Consider the following 20,107-nt stretch of genomic DNA (forward strand, 5'->3'; position numbering starts at 1 on the left):
CCAACATCTTTTGGAGTTTTGTGTTCCTTGCCACAGTCACCTTCGGCTTGCTCACTGGGGTTATAAATACAATTATTATTTAATTACTAATTTTTAAACTCAATTCACATTCCTATTTGATCAAACTACACAATGATGACTCTTAAGACATTTTAGATATTACGGTTTCATTTTCTGTTAATGCCTGATCTTCTGAAAAGCTGCTGTAAAACAATGTGTGTTGTTAAAGGCGCTATACAAATAAAAATGAATTGACAAAAAATGTCTGTCATTGTACTACTATATAACATATTATGAAACCAAGTGAAGTGGCATTTACAAACAACTGATGCTAGAGCTTTTCTCATTACATTTAACCAACAAGCAGGGTAAATAACAAACAAAACAATCATTTTAGTACTGGTTTGTGTTTATTTCTTATGAAACAGTTGATATCTAGAGCGTTCAATGGCTCGTGTACAATACAGAGAAGATTTGAATCTTAACTATCACAAATGGCTGGTCAGAAGTAAAGTCTATATGAATCCCTGGTAACATCTATGTTTGTACCTGAAGAACTGAAATCTGCCAGCAACTGAGTTTATTCAGAAATTACATATTAATTTAGTGTAATCGCTAACCTATCCAAAAATGTCAATATTTTGTATGATAAATAGAGTAAAACAAGAAAAGGATTTTTTTTTTTAATATACATTGATTAATTTGTTCCATATAAATTGTCTTTTACAACAGAATAAACAGTACAACTTATTTCAACAACAGAAACATATATTTACACAGTGGAGGAGTACTCTTGGAGTAAATTTTAATGTAAGCTAATAGGTTATAATAACAGCAACAGAAATGAGAACTAACTTAAATGTATGCAACAGCTTAAAGGAATATTCTGGGTTAAACTCAATCGACAGTGTTTTTTTTGGCATAATGTGGATTACCCCAAAAGAAAAAAAAAGAAATATACTCGTCCCTCTTTTTAAAAAAGTAAAAAAAAAAAGGTTACAGTGAGACACTTACAATGGAAGTGAATGGGGCCAATTTTTGGAGGGAATAACCCTTTAAGCTCAGATGGGCCTGCTGACGAGAAAAAAAATATTAATATAAAATATTAACTGTCTTGACCAAAATAGGTATCGTTTGAAAGCTTAGAAGCTCCCAATGCATGCAGGCATTATGACCAAAACTGAAAAAGTGCTTTGAAATTTCAAGACAAATGAGAAGTGATACATTTTGATAATTTATTAAAACATTTACACTGTACATATTTTGCAGTCAGTAAAAATATTCAACTCATCTAATAGCCATGTGTCATATGTTGTTGGAAAGCTCTCAAAGAGTAGAATACAGCCAGCATATTTGTTCGCTAGACAAAAATCGAACGAGTAATAGCTAAGCATATCCCTTTGACATTTATGTTTCATGTGAGCAGTTGTTGCTTATATGCCACATTTTCGCTTTTAACTTCACGAAAAATAAACGGAACATAAAATATCACATATAATTTTATATAGGTGTTTATCTTTCACAAGAACACACACACACAATGTAATCAGATGCACAGATCATTAGATAATCCACATGAAGCACAAAATTACAAACGGCCACCAGGAGATGGCGCCACGACTCGATGCAGACTCGTTGAGTCAAAAGACACTGATTCTGTGAAATCTCATTACTAAACTCATGTGTGCATGCTATGCAAACCTTCAGTCATTGTTGTGTTTGCATGTGTAATTAGTTCTTATGTACAGTTATAATGTTTTATTTGTTTGGAGAGGCTTTTGGACACACCGAGACGTTTTTGGAGACTATGATAAATAAGTTTTGTAATGCTATAACTTTTGATTGCTTTGTATCATTCCATTTTTTTTTCTCAGTTAAAGTTGACATGATTGGGAACAAAATAAATATTTTTTGCAGCCAGATTATTTACACCCAGAGATATTTAATGTCAAATAAGAAAAATAAAAAGAGTACATTTTTGGCTCAAGTTTGTTTGTGAACTTTCAGCAGTTACTTAGAATGAGGGAATATTTAACTTTTCTTTACAATGATACAAGACACTTGACCTTTTTATAGATTTATAAGCCTTTAATTTTGGGTATGCCATTGAAACAGGAAATCTTTAAAAACACCTTCAGAGCTTAAAGGGTTTAAAAGCAGAAATGTGAAGCTTATCATTTTATAAAAGCACTTATATTAATTTGTCTGTTAAAATTTTGTTTAAATAATTGTTTTACTGTCATTTCAGCAGTTACACCTTCATTGATACTGGATCTTATGTAAATTAATAAAAAACAAAAATAAAATGTAAGCTGTTAACACGCACATCGTTTACATCTTGTTTGGCTATACTTTTCAAATGGTGAGTATTTTAATGTTAACGGATTGGCCACATTCACTTCCATTAAAAGTGCCTCAATGTAACCCAGATTTGTATATTTGATTAATTAAAAGGAGGGATGAGTCAATATTTATTTTTGCCACAAATGCTGTCAGTTGAGCTTAACTTGTATCGAGCCCATAACATTCATTTAAAAACAACTCAGGCAACGATCGAACAGAAAAGGGAATTTCTAGATTAGAAACAGTAACTTACAAATATCACACCTTTCTTCGCACCAAGAAACCCAAAGTAGGCTGGAATGTCATTTAAAAACTCAAATAAGCTACTAAGAATTTTTAAACTCAGAACTGCCAAGCATTCTTGCATCTCGGATAAGCAAATGGAACGGCTAGAGGATATGTTTTAACAAAATACCCAGTAATGGCAAAATAAAAGCTGTAGAGTCTCTTCTAGGCTCTTCAAGAAATAGGTTAGAGATTAATTACCCATCTAGGCAATCTTAAAAATATGATACAACCTTAAATAGAGGGATTTTCAATATTGCTCAAATGTATTTTCCAGTCTATATCAATGGTATGGAAAAAGTTTGCGATGTTTTTTACGCTTATACTGTTAGCTAGATTGCTACAGTCATGCAAGGTATCTAGTCACCTAATATTATTGACATGTTTCTCAAATAGTGAATCAAAATGCATGCATGCTGTAAATATTGTGACATGGAAGCATTGTTGTTTTGGACGTACCGCACGGCATAGAGAATTACGAATGGTGGTGTACATATCAAGTGTGCAAGTGTCTCGCAAAACTGGACGGGTTTGGGTTGCACTCAGAAATCTATAGAGTTTTAAATCAACAAAGCCTATGTCCCTACACTAATCCTGAAACCTAAACCTAACCGCTAATATCATAAAAGCAAATGTGAGATGAAAAAGAATTGCTGAAGCAACGTCGTGATTTGGTGCTGCTTCTATGACACTTTCGGCTCAAGTGCTCTAAGGGACTCGTACCTCTGTCCTTTACATTGCAAGTGCAATGCTCAATCAGTTAAGCTAACGTGCTGTTTTACTCGTAATCTGAGTGAAAGTGAACAGAAGTTGTTGTTTTAGTGCCTCGTGTTAACTTCACCAGAAGACTGGCACAATATACAACGAGCCACGGAAAAACTCCTTTTTGCAAAAATGTAGGTATAGTAAGATTTATATAGTAATGAAAGATTCTACGAGACCAGGTGGCAGCAATAAGCATGAAGTCACTTTCAAAATTATGCTTTTGGGAGTTTTGAGATTTGACGCAGGCACTAAACATTAAGGCATGGGTCTTTAAAAAGTAATGATTACCTATGGGACCATTGTAGACATTCCCAAAAGTAAGGGGGACATGTCCAATCCCGAGTAAATGAATGCTACGCCCCTGCATCTAAAACATATGTGATAACACTGCAAGACGTCCCTAGATTATATATATATATATATATATATATATATATATATATATATATAAAGAGGTTTCGATCAAAGACATTTACAATGGAAGTGAATGGGGCCAGTCCATAAACAGACTGATCTCCCTCCATAAATACTCTAAAATGCTAAAATACTCACCGTTTCTAAAGTAAAGCCACAAGACGTAAACATTATAAATGTTGACAGGATTTTAGTGGGATAAAATCTCTGTTCTACACTATTTATTGTGATGAAATCCCTTACAGGGTTTACCGGCATTATGTCATCATGGCAAAGAAGTTGTAATATTGGATATAACCTTACACTGATGAGGTTAGTGAGCGAATTATCATACTAAAATCATGTTAACATGCACAATGTTTACGTCTTGTTAATATACTTTTAATATAGTGTGTATTTTAGCGTTTATGGATTGGCCCCATTCACTCCATTGTTAAGGTAACAAAGATTTTTAATTTAATTTTAAATAAATGAGGGATGAGATGAAATTATTATTGCTGATAATCAACACTATGCCACAAATGCTGCCAATTGAGCTTAACTTGTATTGAACTTGTCATTATTTTAAGACATTTTGGTCTGTTCCTCACACAAATGCTGTCCTATGGCTTTAAGACTTGGAATACAGCGCATATATGTTGTTTGGACTCATTTTATGATACTTTAACTGTGTTTTTGACTTGGAATTGGACAACCGGAGTCCCAAAGAACTGCTGTTACATAAAAGCAAAATCAATAACAAAAGATAAAAAAAAATCATGTAAAAATTAAAATCATATTAACTATTTCTAGAAGTATTTTCAGGATGCTCTCTTCTCCTGCTATATCTCTTTCACTCTGAATTTTGGCACATTAGGGCTTTACAAATATGGACACATTGGAGACAATTCCAGCCTGTAACACTGGAAGCATTAAGACTGCCTCTATAATACAGCACGGATTGGCACACCATCATTACATTTAGAGGACAATTGCAAAGTACACAACTTAAAGAAATATCTGAATTTAAAAGAAATGCTTAGAGGAAGTGACATCTGAGGGAATTACTAATTAAGTACAATAGTAAGAAAAGTTCCCATGTGACCAGCATTACATGTTCTGAACATAATTTCCCCCCATCTGGCTCAATCACTGCAATACAGGAGTAAAATAATAATTTAAAGCGATTAGTTCACTCAAAAATAACAATTCTGTCATTATGTACTCAACATGCTGTTCCAAACCCATATGACTTTCTATCTTAAGTGGAACTCAAAAGGAGATGTTCTCAGTCACCATTCACTTTCATTGCATTTTTTTCTCTCTTTACAATAAAGTGAATGGTGACTAAAGCCCTAAAATGTCTTTCTGTGTCCCTGGACTGTAACAACACGAAGTGAGTAAATGATATAATTTTTATTTTTGGGTGAACTATCCCTTTAAGACGACAAAAACAAATTAGTTGTCATAATAAAATCCTTGTGAGTTCTGGAGAAAGTTCAGCTAGAAGGTCAAAAAGCTCCTCTCTGGCTGTGAGGCTCCTCGTCTGACCTAGATTCCTGGCTCTTGCTCGCACCTGCAGATCCCAAAAATGAAACGATCCATAAGAAATTAATTTAATTAAAATGAATACATTTTTCTGTGTTAACATATTCTGACATCATTCAGTGGACTATGCCCAAAAGTAATGGACAGTCTGAAGTGAAATATTTTTATGAATATTATGAATTTATATTGTAATGATTCACTATCAGTAGAGGCACAATCAAAAGTCACATAAAGTTTAGAAACACAAGTCAGAAGGGAGGGGGGTGTCACATAATGATTTAAAAAAAGTCTGATAAAAATAGGGATGCAGCAATTTTATTGTGGCTTATGTCGATAATTCTTTATTTTTAGTTTATGGACAATAATGCGTGAACAATATTTTACCTGCTTATTTGAGAACAATGCAAACAATCGTAACAGAATGTCCCAGGTTCAATATAAGATAAGCTTAACTGGCAGCATTTGTGGCATAATGTTGATCACTAAAAAAAATTATAATTTCAACTCGTCCCTTGTTTATTTAAAAAACAAAGCTACAATTACAGGAAGGCAATTACAATGGAAGTGAATGGGACCAGATCCTAAAAATTGAAATACACACTGTTTCAAAAGTATAGCCACAAGATGTAAATGTTATATGTGTTAACATGACTTTAGTGTGTTGAAATCAGGGATTTAATAGTTTTATTGCATTTACAAGATTAAAGGGTTTACTGCTGTTATGTCGTGATGGCAAAAAGTTATAATAACGGATATCACTTCACACAGAAATGTTAGTAAGCGATTTTATCAATACATATATGTTTACATCTTGTGGCAATACTTCGAAAACAGTGATATTTTAATGTTTATGGACTGGCCGCATTCACTTCCATTGTAAGTGCCTCACTGTGTTTTTTTCTTTTAATAAACTTAATAAAACTTCAATTTTTTGTATTAATCAACATCATGCCACAAATGCTGTCAATTGAGCTTAACTTGTATTGGGCCCAGAATATTCCTTTAACTGTCCAAAAAATATGCTTTATTTTGTAGGTGCAATATATACAGTAGACATACAGTGCATCTGTAAATTATTCACAGCGCTTCACTTTTTCCACATTTTGTTATGTTACAGCCTTATTACAAAATTGATTAAATTAATTATTTTCCTCTAAATTCTACAAACGATACCCCATAATGACAACGTGAAAGAAGTTTGTTTGAAATCTTTGCAAATTTATTAAAAATGAAAAATTCACATGTACATGAGTACTCACAGACTTTGCCATGACACTCAAAATTGAGCTCAGGTGCTTCCTGTTTCCACTGATCATCCTTGAGATGTTTCTAAAACTTCATTGGAGTCCACCTGTGGTAAATCCAGTTGATTGGACATGATTTGGAAAGACACACACCTCTCTATATAAGGTCCCACAGTTAACAGTGCATGTCAGAGTACAAACCAAGCCATGAAGTCCAATGAATTGTCTGTAGACCTCCAAGACAGGTTTGTATCGAGGCACAGATCTGGGGAACGGTACAGAAAAATGTCTGCAGCATTAAAGGTCCCAATGAGCACAGTGGCCTCCATCATCCATAAATGGAAGAAGTTTGGAACCACCAGGACTCTTCCAAGAGCTGCCCGCCCAGCCAAACTGAGCGATCGGGGGAGAAGGACCTTAGTCAGGGAGGTGACCAATAACCTGATGGTCACTCTGACAGAGCTCCAGCATTTCTCGGTGGAGAGAGGAGAACCTTCCAGAAGAACAACCATCTCTGCAGCACTCCACCAATCGGACCTGTATGGAAGAGTGGCCAGTCGGAAGCCACTCCTCAGTAAAGGGCACATGACAGCCCGCCTGGAGTTTGCCAAAAGGCACCTGAAGGACTCTCAGACCATGAGAAACTAAATTCTCTGGTCTGATGAAACAATGATTGAACTCTTTGGCCTGAATGGCAAGCGTCATGTCTGGAGGAAACCAGGCCGATACCATCCCTACAGTGAAGCATGGTGGTGGCAGCATCATGCTGTGGGGATGTTTTTCAGCGGCAGGAGCTGGGAGACTAGTCAGGATTGAGGGAAAGATGAATGCAGCAATGAGACATCCTTGATGAAAACCTGCTCCAGAGCACTCTGGACCTCAGACTGGGGTGAAGGTTCATCTTCCAACAGGACAACGACCCTAAGCACACAGCCAAGATAACAAAGGAGTGGCTACGGGACAACTCTGTGAATGTCCTTGAGTGGCCCAGCCAGATCCCAGACTTGAACCCGATTGAACATCTCTGGAGAGATCTGAAGCTTGAGAGGTCCTCCAAGAAGAATGGGAGAAACTGCCCAAAAATAGGTGTGCCAAGCTTTTAGCATCATACACAAAACCGACTTGAGGCTGTAATTGGTGCCAAAGGTGCTTCAACAAAGTATTGAGCCAAGGCTGTGAATACTTATGTGTATGTGATTTTTTAGTTTTTTTGGAATAAGGCTGTAACATAACAAAATGTGGAAAAAAATGAAGCGCTGTGAATACTTTCCGGATGCACTGTATATACACCTCTTAATGCTATTTGTATGTACAAAGCAAGACTTGTTACAGAAGGCAAGTACTTTGCAGCCTCTGTAAAGCACGCTTTAATTACAGAATGAAAAATCGCAGAATGAGACGTTGTCTGCAACGCTTTTCAAGTTGGCATTGACACCCTGACGTGAATCATAAATGCAGCTTTGACGATTGCTATAAAAATGTGAACAGCCACAGTCTACCGGCAGATTAATATTGTGGAGGATGAGATTTTAAGAGATATAATGCCCAATGCAATGAAAATGCCACCTGTGGGGAGACTAGTTCTTTCAATTAGTCAAACTCCCACTTAGAATTTTGGAAATGTTTAATGTTACTTGAATTGGTGCTATTTTAGTGAATTTCTATCTTTATTCTGTGGGAGGCTTTGTTTGGATAATGTTAATAAATGATTATATTGTCACAAATTTTGTTTTGTTTTGTTTTCTAAAAAGGGAAATAAATACGTTTTGATAAGAAGTGCATATAGACTGAAATTGCAGCACTTTCATAATCTGCGGTTAATCACGATTAACTATGAATAAATTATGCGATTAAATTGCAAATTTTTGTTTTAGGTTACATTTGACCCATACATGTTCTTGAAGGGTTTTGTGAGATTCACCCACATCCTGTTCGAATTGTGCCGAGTATTATTGTCTTAAAAAAAAAATCTTTTTTTATAAATACAAACATGGTCGTAAATATTGTGCATCTCTAAAGAAAATTGGGACCCACTTTATATTAGTTGTATTTAGCTACTATGTACATAAACATTTGATCAAATGTACTTATTATGTACATGTGTTGTCACATTATATTTACATTACATTAAAAAACCTGCATTTATAGTTACACTGTTTAACTTACCTCCAACCCATACACTAATATAAACCCTAAACCTACCGTACCTCAACCTCAGTAGCAGCAAATGTGAATTCTACAGAACAACATGTAGTTACACAATAAATACATTGTTTTGTATTGTATATAAAGACACCTATTATAAAGTGGGACCGAACATTTTACTCTATTAATATTAAAGGACATCCTAAAGTGTCTTTAGATTTACTGTTTATATATTGGCCATTTTATTAGTTACCAAACATTTTCTACCAGATTGGTACAGTAAAGTGTTTACTTAAGAAATGTACTTACCTGCACATTTAAATCCTGTCTGAGAGTTTAATGTGGAGGTGCCAAAAGATAGCATTAATACAGAACAGGGTTACTTTACAAAATGGTGGCAGTAAAAAGTAAATAACAAGCTGATGACAGTAATGCATTCGTAACCACTTTCCCATCCTGTGATGTCTCAACATGCCGGTGGAGTTTTTATGCATGTTATTCAAGCTTAACATATCATGCGCAGAACTGCTCTTGCATTTACCTCATGCAAAGAACACTAACAGTAGTTGTCAATTGCGTCAAAGAATGAAAAGTGTAGCTGAAACTCTAATGGAGATAAAAAGAGGGGGAAAATAAAGGGAGGGAGAGAAAAGACAAAGAGAAAACAGTCTTAGTTCAGCGTCAGACAGGGATGAATACAGAAGCCGGACACATTTCCTGCTCTCGCTTACGGAACACATAATTTCACAGATGTTCCCACTTGACCTGTTCTTGCATGTTTCGATTTCACAACATTCCATAGCTAGTCCATTAAATGAAAACATGAAAAGAAAAACATACAGACACACTTTATGTACTCGCTTACATGTGCATTTACTGGAACGTTCATGCTACGTTTGTACCTTGTGTAGTGTTTTTTTCGTTCAGGAGTTTTGTTTGACTGTTGGGTAGGATCTTTATTTCAGGGGGCTCGGGACTCTGTGCCACCCGGGAGGCCATCAAGGCATTTATGTACTGCAAACGGGTCACCTGAGGGACACGGTAAAGACATTTTAACAGAAAAGCAAAGACGAACTTTACTAAAGGTCACAAACTTAAGACTGTGTCCTGGCCAAGGTCAAGTGTTTTTTCTTAACTTAACTGAAATCGAAATGTTGCACTAAGTTAAATAAATCACAGCCAATCAAAACATATTAGATGTTTAATATACAACTGCATGGAGCAGGATTTTAGACCAATGGGATTTCACTGCCAGCTCTGTTTGTGGCTGTTTACGACTAGGTCTGCAATAAAAATCAATATTAAAAAGTCTAAACTTCATGGTCTATTATCTGGGTCTGTGCAAAATACAAAAAGTAACAATATACAATATTTTGTTTCCTTAAAAACTCCAAAATCTATGAGCAATTTATATTGCAACACTGAACATAATGTATAGGATACAACCCTACACACACACGTGTTTTTATGGCTTTCAATTTGCACACTGAAGGTGAGCATAGGGGTAATATGTGGAATATACAATAATATATATTATATAAAATTGCCATTTTGTATCAAATGAATCATAGAATGGAGAAATAATGGACAGATTACTTGATTATCACAATAGTTGTTGGTCTCAGCTGTAATTAGGACAAAAATATTAATTTTGTCAATATACAATAGTGCTAATGTAGAGGTGGCAAGAAAAAGTATGTGAACCCTTTGGAATTATCTGGTTTTCTGCAATAATTACTCATAAAATCTCATCTTCACTAAATTCACAAGTGTAGACAAACACAATGTGCTTAAGCTAACAACATACAAACAATTATAATCTTTCATGTCTTTATTGAACACATCCCATTAAACATTCTAGCATCTTTATTGTGTTAATGTCTGGGTCACTCACACAAAAGGTAGACTTTCTTTTTTGAAGCAGTTCAGTAGTGGATTAATTCAATGTTTAGGGTCATTGTCCTGCTGCATCATCACCGAACTTATACTGAGCTTCAGCTGGCGCACAGCCACCCTGATATTATCCTGTAGGATTGTAAAGGGGTTTAATGGAAAGGAGGAGGTGAGAACCGGCTTGACAATATAAATCTTGTTTTAATAATAAACTGAACCAAGAAGACAAACACACAAAGGTGTCGGACAGCTGTCGTAAATCTCTCTCCGTATTCGGTTGGCCGAGGGATAATTAGTCTGATTAGGGGCCGGGTGTGTGGAATCACGACCCGGCCCCGCCCTCCACCCTGCCACAAGGATATCTTGATAAACTTGGGAATTCATTTTTCCCTTGATGATGGCGGTCCAGGCCCCGAAGCAGCAAAGCAGCCCCAAATCATGATTCTCCTTCCACTGTACTTCACCGTTGGGATGATGTATTCATGTTGTTATGTTGTACCCTTTTTACGCCATATGGAGTGCTGTGTGTTCTTTCCAAACAATTCAACCTTAGTTAAATCAGTCCACAAAATATTTTCCCAGTAGTGTTGTGCAGTGTCTAGGTGGCCTTTGGCAAACTTCAGGTGCGCAAGAATGCTTTTGCTGGAAAGCAGCCGCTTCCTTCGTTATGTCCTGCCATGGACACCATACCTATTTAATGTTTTCCATATAGTAGACTCATGAACAGACATGTTACCCAGTTCCAATGATACCTTCATTGTTTCTTTTTTTACATCATAATGCATTCTGTGGTGTGCCCTTGGAGTCATCTTGGCTGAACGGCCACTTTTGGCAAGAGTACCCACAGTACTAAATCGTGTCCATTGATGGACAATTTGTCTAACTGTGGACAGATGAATATCTAAGCTCTTCAAGAAAACTTTGTAATCCTTTCCAGCTTCATGCAAAGCAAATATTCTCGATCGTAGGTCTTCTGAGATCTCTTTTTGTGTGAGGCACGGTCCACGTCAGCAGATGCTTCTTGTGAATAGCAAGAGTGCAAAGTCAAATTAGCTCTAACCCACACCTCCAATCTCGTTTCAGTACTTAAATGCCATGTTTGCCAACTCCCGACTCTAATTAGCTTTTGTTGATGTCATTAGCCTAGGGGTTCACATACTATTTCAAACTAGCCACATACATGTCAACGTTTGGGTACCACAATCCAGGACACCTCTGAGCCCCACGAGGGGGTGTTGAGTAATGTAAATTTTCCCACAGTGTCACAATGCGACACATTTGGCAAAAGGTGTATGGATATGTTTCATACAAGATCTGGCAACTTGACAACCTTGGAATAATATATAGATGTGATTATTCATATAACGAGGTTTGGGCCATACAAATTACAGGAGTTTCCTGGGAGAAATAACAAAACGGGAGGGGAGGGGGAGATGGGTGTGAAATACGGGAGACTTCCGGGAATAACGGGAGTGTTGACAGGTATGACTACACTACAATGTTTGAATGATGTAATCAATATGTACAAGAACAATACAATAATTGGTGTGTTATTAGTTAAAACAGATTGTGTTTTTTTTTTCATTATTGTAACTTCAAACCAGACTTTAAGACAAATTTATACATAAATGCAGGTAATTCCAAAGGGCTGACACCATAATTTGTTTTATCATACTTTTTTCTATGAAAAATACTACTGGGTGTGTTCAAATGGGCAGGTGTTCCAGGGGGATATTTTCACTGATTTGTTTGATGTATTTAAAGCTTTTATAAGTGTTTAAGCTTAAAGTACCCAATTCAAGTGATTTTATTAGGTAAGCATGCAAGTAAAAAACATTTTTAAAATTACTAAATAAACTATTTAACTTAAAAAGGTTACTTTAGCCAAAAGGGTATTAGTTGCATCCCAAATGAGTCAATAATGTCACCCGTTTTTTTTTTTTTTTGACCGGATCTATTGAAAAATGCAATTCAGAGAAAACAATAGTAACCATTCTGTTCTCATGTGACATAAAACATAGAGGGACCAATACAGACACTCATGAGTTCCCTGTGTGTGAAGTTTAAAGAAATATCAGATCAAGATGACTCAAAAACTCATAATATTTGTCAAGGACCCAAATCTGGATGTGTATGTATTTCAATAGTCAGACTGTGGAGAAAACCAAGAATATCCACAAACTAACAATGTGGGAATAAGATGAAAGCACTTCCTGTTGGGTTCGTTTACCTTGATGAACTGTAGGTCCGTGAGGGCTCTTACTGTGTAGTCGGGACAGTAGCTGGACGGGCTGGTGGCGTCTGCCATTTCAAAGGGGTCTCTGGGGGACTGACGCTGTGTTGAGACTGGAGACTGGTGGACTGATCATACAAATAAAACATTACAGTCAATATAAGGATATAGACTGCAAAGCTTAATTGCAGCAATGACACCTGTGCTTTAATCAGGTGTGATGCACTAAAACAACAAACGATAAATCTTATCTCTTCCACAGATGTTTATCTGAGTTGTTTGCCTAACCAGCCGCTACCACGCCAAGCGACCCACAGAAAGACATTCTGTGGGTCGCTTGGTGTCTTACAACGATCTGGATCCATCCAGTCATGCTAGGATGGACTTCAAAGACTGACATGTAATTGTAAATAGCTGTATATTATACATCAGGTATGTTCTGATCGGTTTAATGCAGTATTGTAATTTGTAAGTTAAGTGAAACACAATTTCTTAACTCTCAAAAGTTGTCCCATCATGCCTAGTTTGGTCATGCTGTAACACAAGACTTTAAACAGTTCCAATAGTCCCATATATCCTTTATGCTTTCAAAACACAAGGATACAAATTCAGCAGATTCTGATGGTTGCTCTACAGCTATACAAACAAATCTACCCCGTTCAGGAATGCAGTCTTCAACACATGCATTTTCCGAGTCAGCTCTCACAGTTTATGGCTTTGTTATGGATGATCTGATTATTGAATATAGAGTTGATCTGTGATTCTCATAAAGTCACGTATTGCCACGACAAACCTGAGGAGGGAGCTGTGAGTGCTGATACGCCGTAATAGGTGAAAGCACCGTTCTCAAACTTTAAACCCTCTTTCCCGATCTCCACCTCCACACGGCCCTACACACCCACACACACACACACACACACACACACACACACAAACATTTCACCTCACGAAAACTTTCAAGAAATGCCATGGTCATATTTCCCCCAAAATAAAAAATAAGAAATTTATTTTAATTATAAATATTTTTTTATTTCAAAACATATATCATCAAAATATATTTATTATTATTTATAATATTTTATATATTCATGCAAAATATTGATAAATAAATATATATATAATTAAAATATATTTTTATATGCAAAATATTGATAAATAAATATACATATAATCAATATATATATTTTTATATAAAAATTATAATAGTAATGATTACATTTTGAACATGTGTATACATTACATTTAATATTTATACGTTATAATATATATTTTAATATAATATTATACCATCTATATTTTTTTATATAATTTTAAACAATTTATTATTGTTTATATGTATATTCGTGCAAAATATTGGTAATATTTGTATATTATATAAACAGACATAACTTATAAATAAATAAACAATTCCATATGTATACATAATAATATATATATATAATAATTATTTTAAATTAAATATATTATAATATATTATACTGTACTATTATATATACTATTATAAAAATGTTTGTGTATTAATATATAAATATACATATGTAACATAACATTTGTATAATATTAATACAATATATCATAATATTATACTATTATGTATATTTATATATTCGTGCAAAACATTGGTAATATTTGCATATTATATAAACATACATAACTAATAAATAGCGTGATTTGAAGTGTGGCATGATTGTTGGTGCCAGATGGGCTGGTTTGAAAACAGTATTATTATATTTTATTTTTTATTTTGATTTTGGGATTTCTTTTTTATAATCCTCTGACAGAATAATCTAGATTACAGTAATGCATTACTGGCAGGTTCTATAAATAAACTTCAGTTAGTTCAAAAAGCAGCAGCATATGGGAGCCATGCTGACTAGAACCAAGAAATATGATCATATCAGCCCAATCTTAGCCTGTGCCACCCAGATATAACTTCAGTCTACTACGATGGACTTCACAGAAGATGAACTGATGCCAGCACCAACCGTCAGACATGGGATACTTCACTGGACACTGCCTGAAACTTCAATTTAAGATGGACTCCACCGAAAATTAATCTGCCACAAGCTTACAGCTGAACTGCAGTGCACCTTACTGACCTCTGCCTGCATCACCTTGGTCAAAGGATGAACTACACTCTTAAAATGGAATACATAGATAATAAACTAATTGTAGCCTTAATCAGCCAAATAACAAAAGACAATGCATCTTCCACAGTTAATAAGACATTAGTCATTAATCATACAGTTTATACAATACCTTTTGTTTAATTATTGGCCCCTAACACTTAATTACTTTAATCATTTAAACCATGACTTGCACTATACATAATTAAGTGATATTGGCATTATATTCGTGATGTTAGCCAGAGGGGAACTGACCCCCACAGTGAGTCTGGTTTCTCCCAAAGTTATTTTTGTCCCATTAACCAACATCTTCTGGAGTTTTGTGTTCCTTGCTACAGTGGCCTTAGACTTCCTCACAGGGGGTCTAAATATAAATATAATTATTTTCTATTATTTATTTTAAGGCACAATTTAAAATCATGTCTTTCTTTTCTTTAAACTGCACTATTATGACTCAAAGGCATTACTATATTACAGGTTTTTCTGTTGAAGCATAATTTTCAGTAAAGTTGCTTTGAAACGATGTGTGTTGTGAAGAGCGCTATACAAATAAAAATGACTTGACTTAATCATCACCATCATAATCATCATTAAACTTTTAGTTATATAGTACCTTTAAAACCCAGTGCTTAAAAGGAAGCATATATGTCCATGAATACATTTACAGACACATGTTCTTGTACCTGGAGCAGAAGAATGAAATAGTCCACAGGGTGGTTCCGTGTGTAGAGGTAGTGATCAGGACTAAGTCGGTTCCCTGGGTCAAACCTCACATCTTGGTTGACACTCGGGTGCCGCAGCAAATGAAATAAAACTCTCTCAGACACGCGCTGTGGGCAGAAATGTTCCACCTCTGCAATAAAGAGAAGAGGATTGTGGTACTTAATAGTGTATGAAACCAACTCCATTAAGCAGCACATAACAGACACTAATTGATCCCGAAATGTCCTTTATGAGTTGATGCTTGTTGCAGAGAAAAACGTTTTTCTTTACAGTTTGCTTTCTTCACGCAAACGTAAAAGTAGATGCAAAAAGTGAATTAGAAAATAGATAGTTCTGGCTGGAAAATCTGACAGGATGAGCCATGTTTGAAGCATAAGATTCACGTTCTGTATTAATACACAAATGTGTATTAATTCTATATTAATGTGACAAGTCAATTGGCAACCGTGAACAGCATACAGGTAAGCTAACTGATTACAATTATGTATTACAGTGTTTTTTTTATCATGGTTAAAGGGGTATTAGTGCCTAAAAATACTGCTCGGTGTTCCCACACCTTTTCCCCCATAACTTTTCCAGTGTGTCATGAAAACTAGATTGTGCATCCGGAAAGTATTCACAGCGCTTCACTTTTTCAACATTTTGTTATTTTACAGCCTTATTCCAAAATGGATTAAATTCATTATTTTCCTCAATATTCTACAAACGATACCCCATAATGAAAATGTGAAAGAAGTTTGTTTGAAATCTTTGCAAATTTTGGAAAAAAAAAAAAAAAATAAAATAAATCACATACTGTATACATAAGTATTCACAGAGTTGTCCCGTAGCCTCTCCTTTGTTATCTTAGCTGTGTGCTTAGGGTCGTTGTCCTGTTGGAAGATGAACCTTCGCCCCAGTATGAGGTCCAGAGTGCTCTGGAGCAGGTTTTCATCAAGGATGTCTCATTGCTGCATTCATCTTTCCCTCAATCCTGACTAGTCTCCCAGTTCCTGCCGCTGAAAAACATCCCCACAGCATGATGCTGCCACCACCATGCTTCACTGTAGGGATGGTATCGGCCTGGTTTCCTTTAGACCTTTCAGGCCAAAGAGTTCAATCATTGTTTCATCAGACCAGAGAATTTTGTTTCTCATGGTCTGAGAGTCCTTCAGGTGCCTTTTGGCAAACTCCAGGCGGGCTGTCATGTGCCTTTTACTGAGGAGTGGCTTCCGTCTGGCCACTCTTCCATACAGGTCCGATTGGTGGAGTGCTGCAAGATGGTTGTTCTTCTGGAAGGTTCTCCTCTCTCCACCGAGAAACGCTGGAGCTCTGTCAGAGTGACCATCAGGTTATTGGTCACCTCCCTGACTAAGGCCCTTCTCCCCCGATCACTCAGTTTGGCCGCGGGCAGCTCTTGGAAGAGTCCTGGTGGTTCCAAACTTCTTCCAGTTACGGATGATGGAGGCCACTGTGCTCATTGGGACCTTCAATGCTGCAGACATTTTTCTGTACCCTTCCCCCGATCTGTGCCTCGATACAAACCTGTCTCGGAGGACTACAGACAATTCCTTGGACTTCATGGCTCGGTTTGTACTCTGACATGCACTGTTAACTGTGGGACCTTATATAGACAGGTGTGTGCCTTTCCAAATCATGTCCAATCAACTGAATTTACCAAATATTTCCAAATACATTTGCGAAGATTTCAAACAAACTTCTTTCACGTTGTCATTATGGGGTATCATTTGTAGAATTTTGAGGAAAATAATGAATTTAATCCGTTTTGGAATAAGGCTGTAACATAACAAAATGTGGAAAAAGTGAAGCGCTGTGAATACTTTCCGGATGCACTGCAGATATCGGCTCAATGCTTTATTTTGAAGCAGACCTCTGGACAGGAAACGGTGGGTTGCCAGCAGCAGTTGAGGCGAGGTGCGTATCTTCGGCTCGCCCTCGGGCGTTTTAAATAGGGAGAACTCCTCATGCACACTGCGGGGCTCCAGGGGGATCTCCAGTGGGGCTGTTGGACGTTTCACCTTCATGTCCACTGTGGAATAAGACAAAAAAACATTTGAACTCAATTAAAAAAATTATGCAAAATCACATTTCCAAAACACATCATTCAGCTACTCACTGTAACCATCAGACTCGTCCAGGATCTCAGATTTGATGATCTCCTCAATAACGTCCTCCAGCGTGACAAGCCCGAGTACCTCATAAAACGGATCTCCTTCTCCTTCATTATTCACCTTCTGAACGATAGCCAGGTGGGAGTTTCCTAAGGAGAAACACAGTCAGAGAACACATGATGTAATATACAAACATGCATTTAGAAAACTTTTGAATATGGATTGGAGTTTGAGAAGAGGTCGAGGAGTGATATTTTATTTGTATAAACAAATATACAAATGGGAAAAAATTAATAGGAAAATTTAGAGAGTATTATATATAATTCAATGTAGAAATTACTTAATATTTTCTGCTATATTTACTTCACCACAAAATCTTTTTTCAGTGTATATATGAAAATGTATTATTCAAAAAATTAATAAAAATAAGCCCTGAGGTTATCTGCTTCCATTAGACCGGTACCGATAACTGGCAAATTATTGGCCGATATTGATATGGTCAACGATATATCATGAATTACTACATTGTAGGCATCTTTTTAGGCCTTTACGTGCCTTTTTTGAACTCCTCCAGCATTGCATCCAGCTTGGTGTCATTAAAAACAAAATGCAGTGGATGATTGTAAAACTTTGTGATGGTGGTCATGGGGGTGCGATCTTCTGGATCAACCAATGCCAGGTCTTTCACATAGAGGATTTCCACAATATTGGACCTTTCCTCATCATACACAGGAACCCGAGTATATCCGCTCTGCATGATCTCTGACATAGTGCTGAAGTCCAGCATGGCCGTGGAGGGTAGCATGAAACACTCTTTCAAGGGCGTCAAGATATCCTCCACAGTTTTGGTCCTGAGAGCCCCCTTGCTGAACTCCACCTTGACAAACTCATTATAAGGATCATTCACACTAGTCCGAATCATTTCCATGGTTTTTTCACGGATGCCACAGGTGCTCACATCACGGCGCAGGACCAAGTCCAAAATGAGCCCAAGAGGACAACTAAGCGGACACGTAAAAATGAGACAGATCTGGGCCAGCCATATCAAACCTGGTGCCATTTGGAAACCATAGCCAGAACATATTATATGGGGTACCAACTCTGCAAGAACAAATATTAGGAAGCCACTCGTGAACACTGCAGGTAAGATGGACCCATATAGGCGGTACAACAGCACACCAAGCACCGAATGACCCAGTGCACAAATGAACAACAGGGAACAAACCAGAACATTTCCTCGCCTCCTAATGGGCTTGAGGCGCTTGGCTGCCCGCTTTTCGTCTTCTGAACCACAGCTATGCAGAACATACAGCTCCAATGGATCCATCCACAGCAAACTCAGATTCAAGCATCTGACCACACTGCAAATCAAAACCAGCATCACAACAACCAAAACCAGACCCCAAATTGGAATGTAATCGGATGGCAAATCCGGGTCCTTTATAAGCAACTTGTCCAACCCAAACGTCACCCATGTCTGGCCCTTTAAGACACACACATGATGGAATACTGACGCTGCATCCTTATTCTCAGATTGGGATGATGCATTCTCGGTTCGGACCTCTATGAGCCCGTTATTCTCCCCGTCCGACTCAAACTGTCCAAACACCTTGAACGCAGCGGCCCTGCGGAGCTCCTCCTGCGCGCACGGGTCATTCGAACCACCTCCAGCGGCGGCGAACGCGACCCACGACCAGCTCTCATTGACCAGATTGGACCCAAATAATCTGAGTTTGAAAGTGGACCCGTGCGGAGCTATGATGACCCCTTCGCGCATGTACACCCGGTCGCTGGCGTCCTCCAGGCGCAGCCCGAAAACCTGCGTTTCTTCCTGGCTGCAGGTTCCGAAACCGCACAAGAGTGAGATGATCAACGGGAGACGCAGCTCCGCCAAGCTGACCACCATATTGGAACAGGGCAGCCTGGCTTTATGAATCATATGACGTTGATGTTGTGCTGTAGCTACCCTCCTACTTTTTCACTTGTTTTCATAGAAAACAGCGAAGAAAACTGGCTCGGTCTGGACGCCATTTTGGCTCCGAAATTATTAAGAAACATGCTCGTACGTGCCCTCTATCTCCAGAGCCGCAATGAAAGCAGTTTCGTGTTTATACGTACGCTTTGGCCTCTCAAATATAGACCAATGACAGGACAGCAGGCTTGTGTTTGACCAATCGAAAAACGGGCTGGTTCGTAAACCACGCCTACAACGGCGCTGATAAACATCTTCTCAAGGCTGTTTGGAAAACAAACGCCTTTATCTGACTACTAAAGACTGAATTGCAGTTTAATATATAT

The 20,107-nt window shown here is 37.2% G+C and overlaps 1 protein-coding gene across 3 annotated transcripts; it reads right to left on the reverse strand.

Annotated features, from left to right (window-relative positions):
* Positions 1–404: 404 nt before the first annotated feature.
* On the reverse strand, positions 405–19,761 carry LOC127636756 (metal transporter CNNM3-like). 3 transcript variants are annotated; one of them, XM_052117466.1, is made up of 10 exons: positions 18,365–19,761; positions 17,815–17,958; positions 17,569–17,727; positions 15,659–15,828; positions 13,643–13,739; positions 12,847–12,977; positions 9,626–9,752; positions 9,265–9,329; positions 9,033–9,051; positions 5,330–5,362 (listed from the first exon to the last, which is right to left on the reverse strand). In XM_052117466.1, the coding sequence occupies exons 1-8, from the start codon at positions 19,746–19,748 to the stop codon at positions 9,280–9,282; spliced, it is 2,262 nt and encodes a 753-aa protein (XP_051973426.1). In that variant the 5' UTR covers positions 19,749–19,761; the 3' UTR covers positions 5,330–5,362; positions 9,033–9,051; positions 9,265–9,279. The 3 variants fall into 3 exon arrangements, with proteins under 3 accessions (XP_051973428.1, XP_051973425.1, XP_051973426.1); XM_052117468.1 differs by lacking the exon at positions 9,033–9,051 and having other exon boundaries at positions 405–5,362; XM_052117465.1 differs by lacking the exons at positions 9,033–9,051; positions 9,265–9,329 and having other exon boundaries at positions 405–5,362.
* Between the last annotated feature and the right edge of the window lie 346 nt (positions 19,762–20,107).

Source organism: Xyrauchen texanus, chromosome 44 (assembly GCF_025860055.1).
Source record: "Xyrauchen texanus isolate HMW12.3.18 chromosome 44, RBS_HiC_50CHRs, whole genome shotgun sequence".
NCBI classification, from domain to species: domain Eukaryota; kingdom Metazoa; phylum Chordata; class Actinopteri; order Cypriniformes; family Catostomidae; genus Xyrauchen; species Xyrauchen texanus.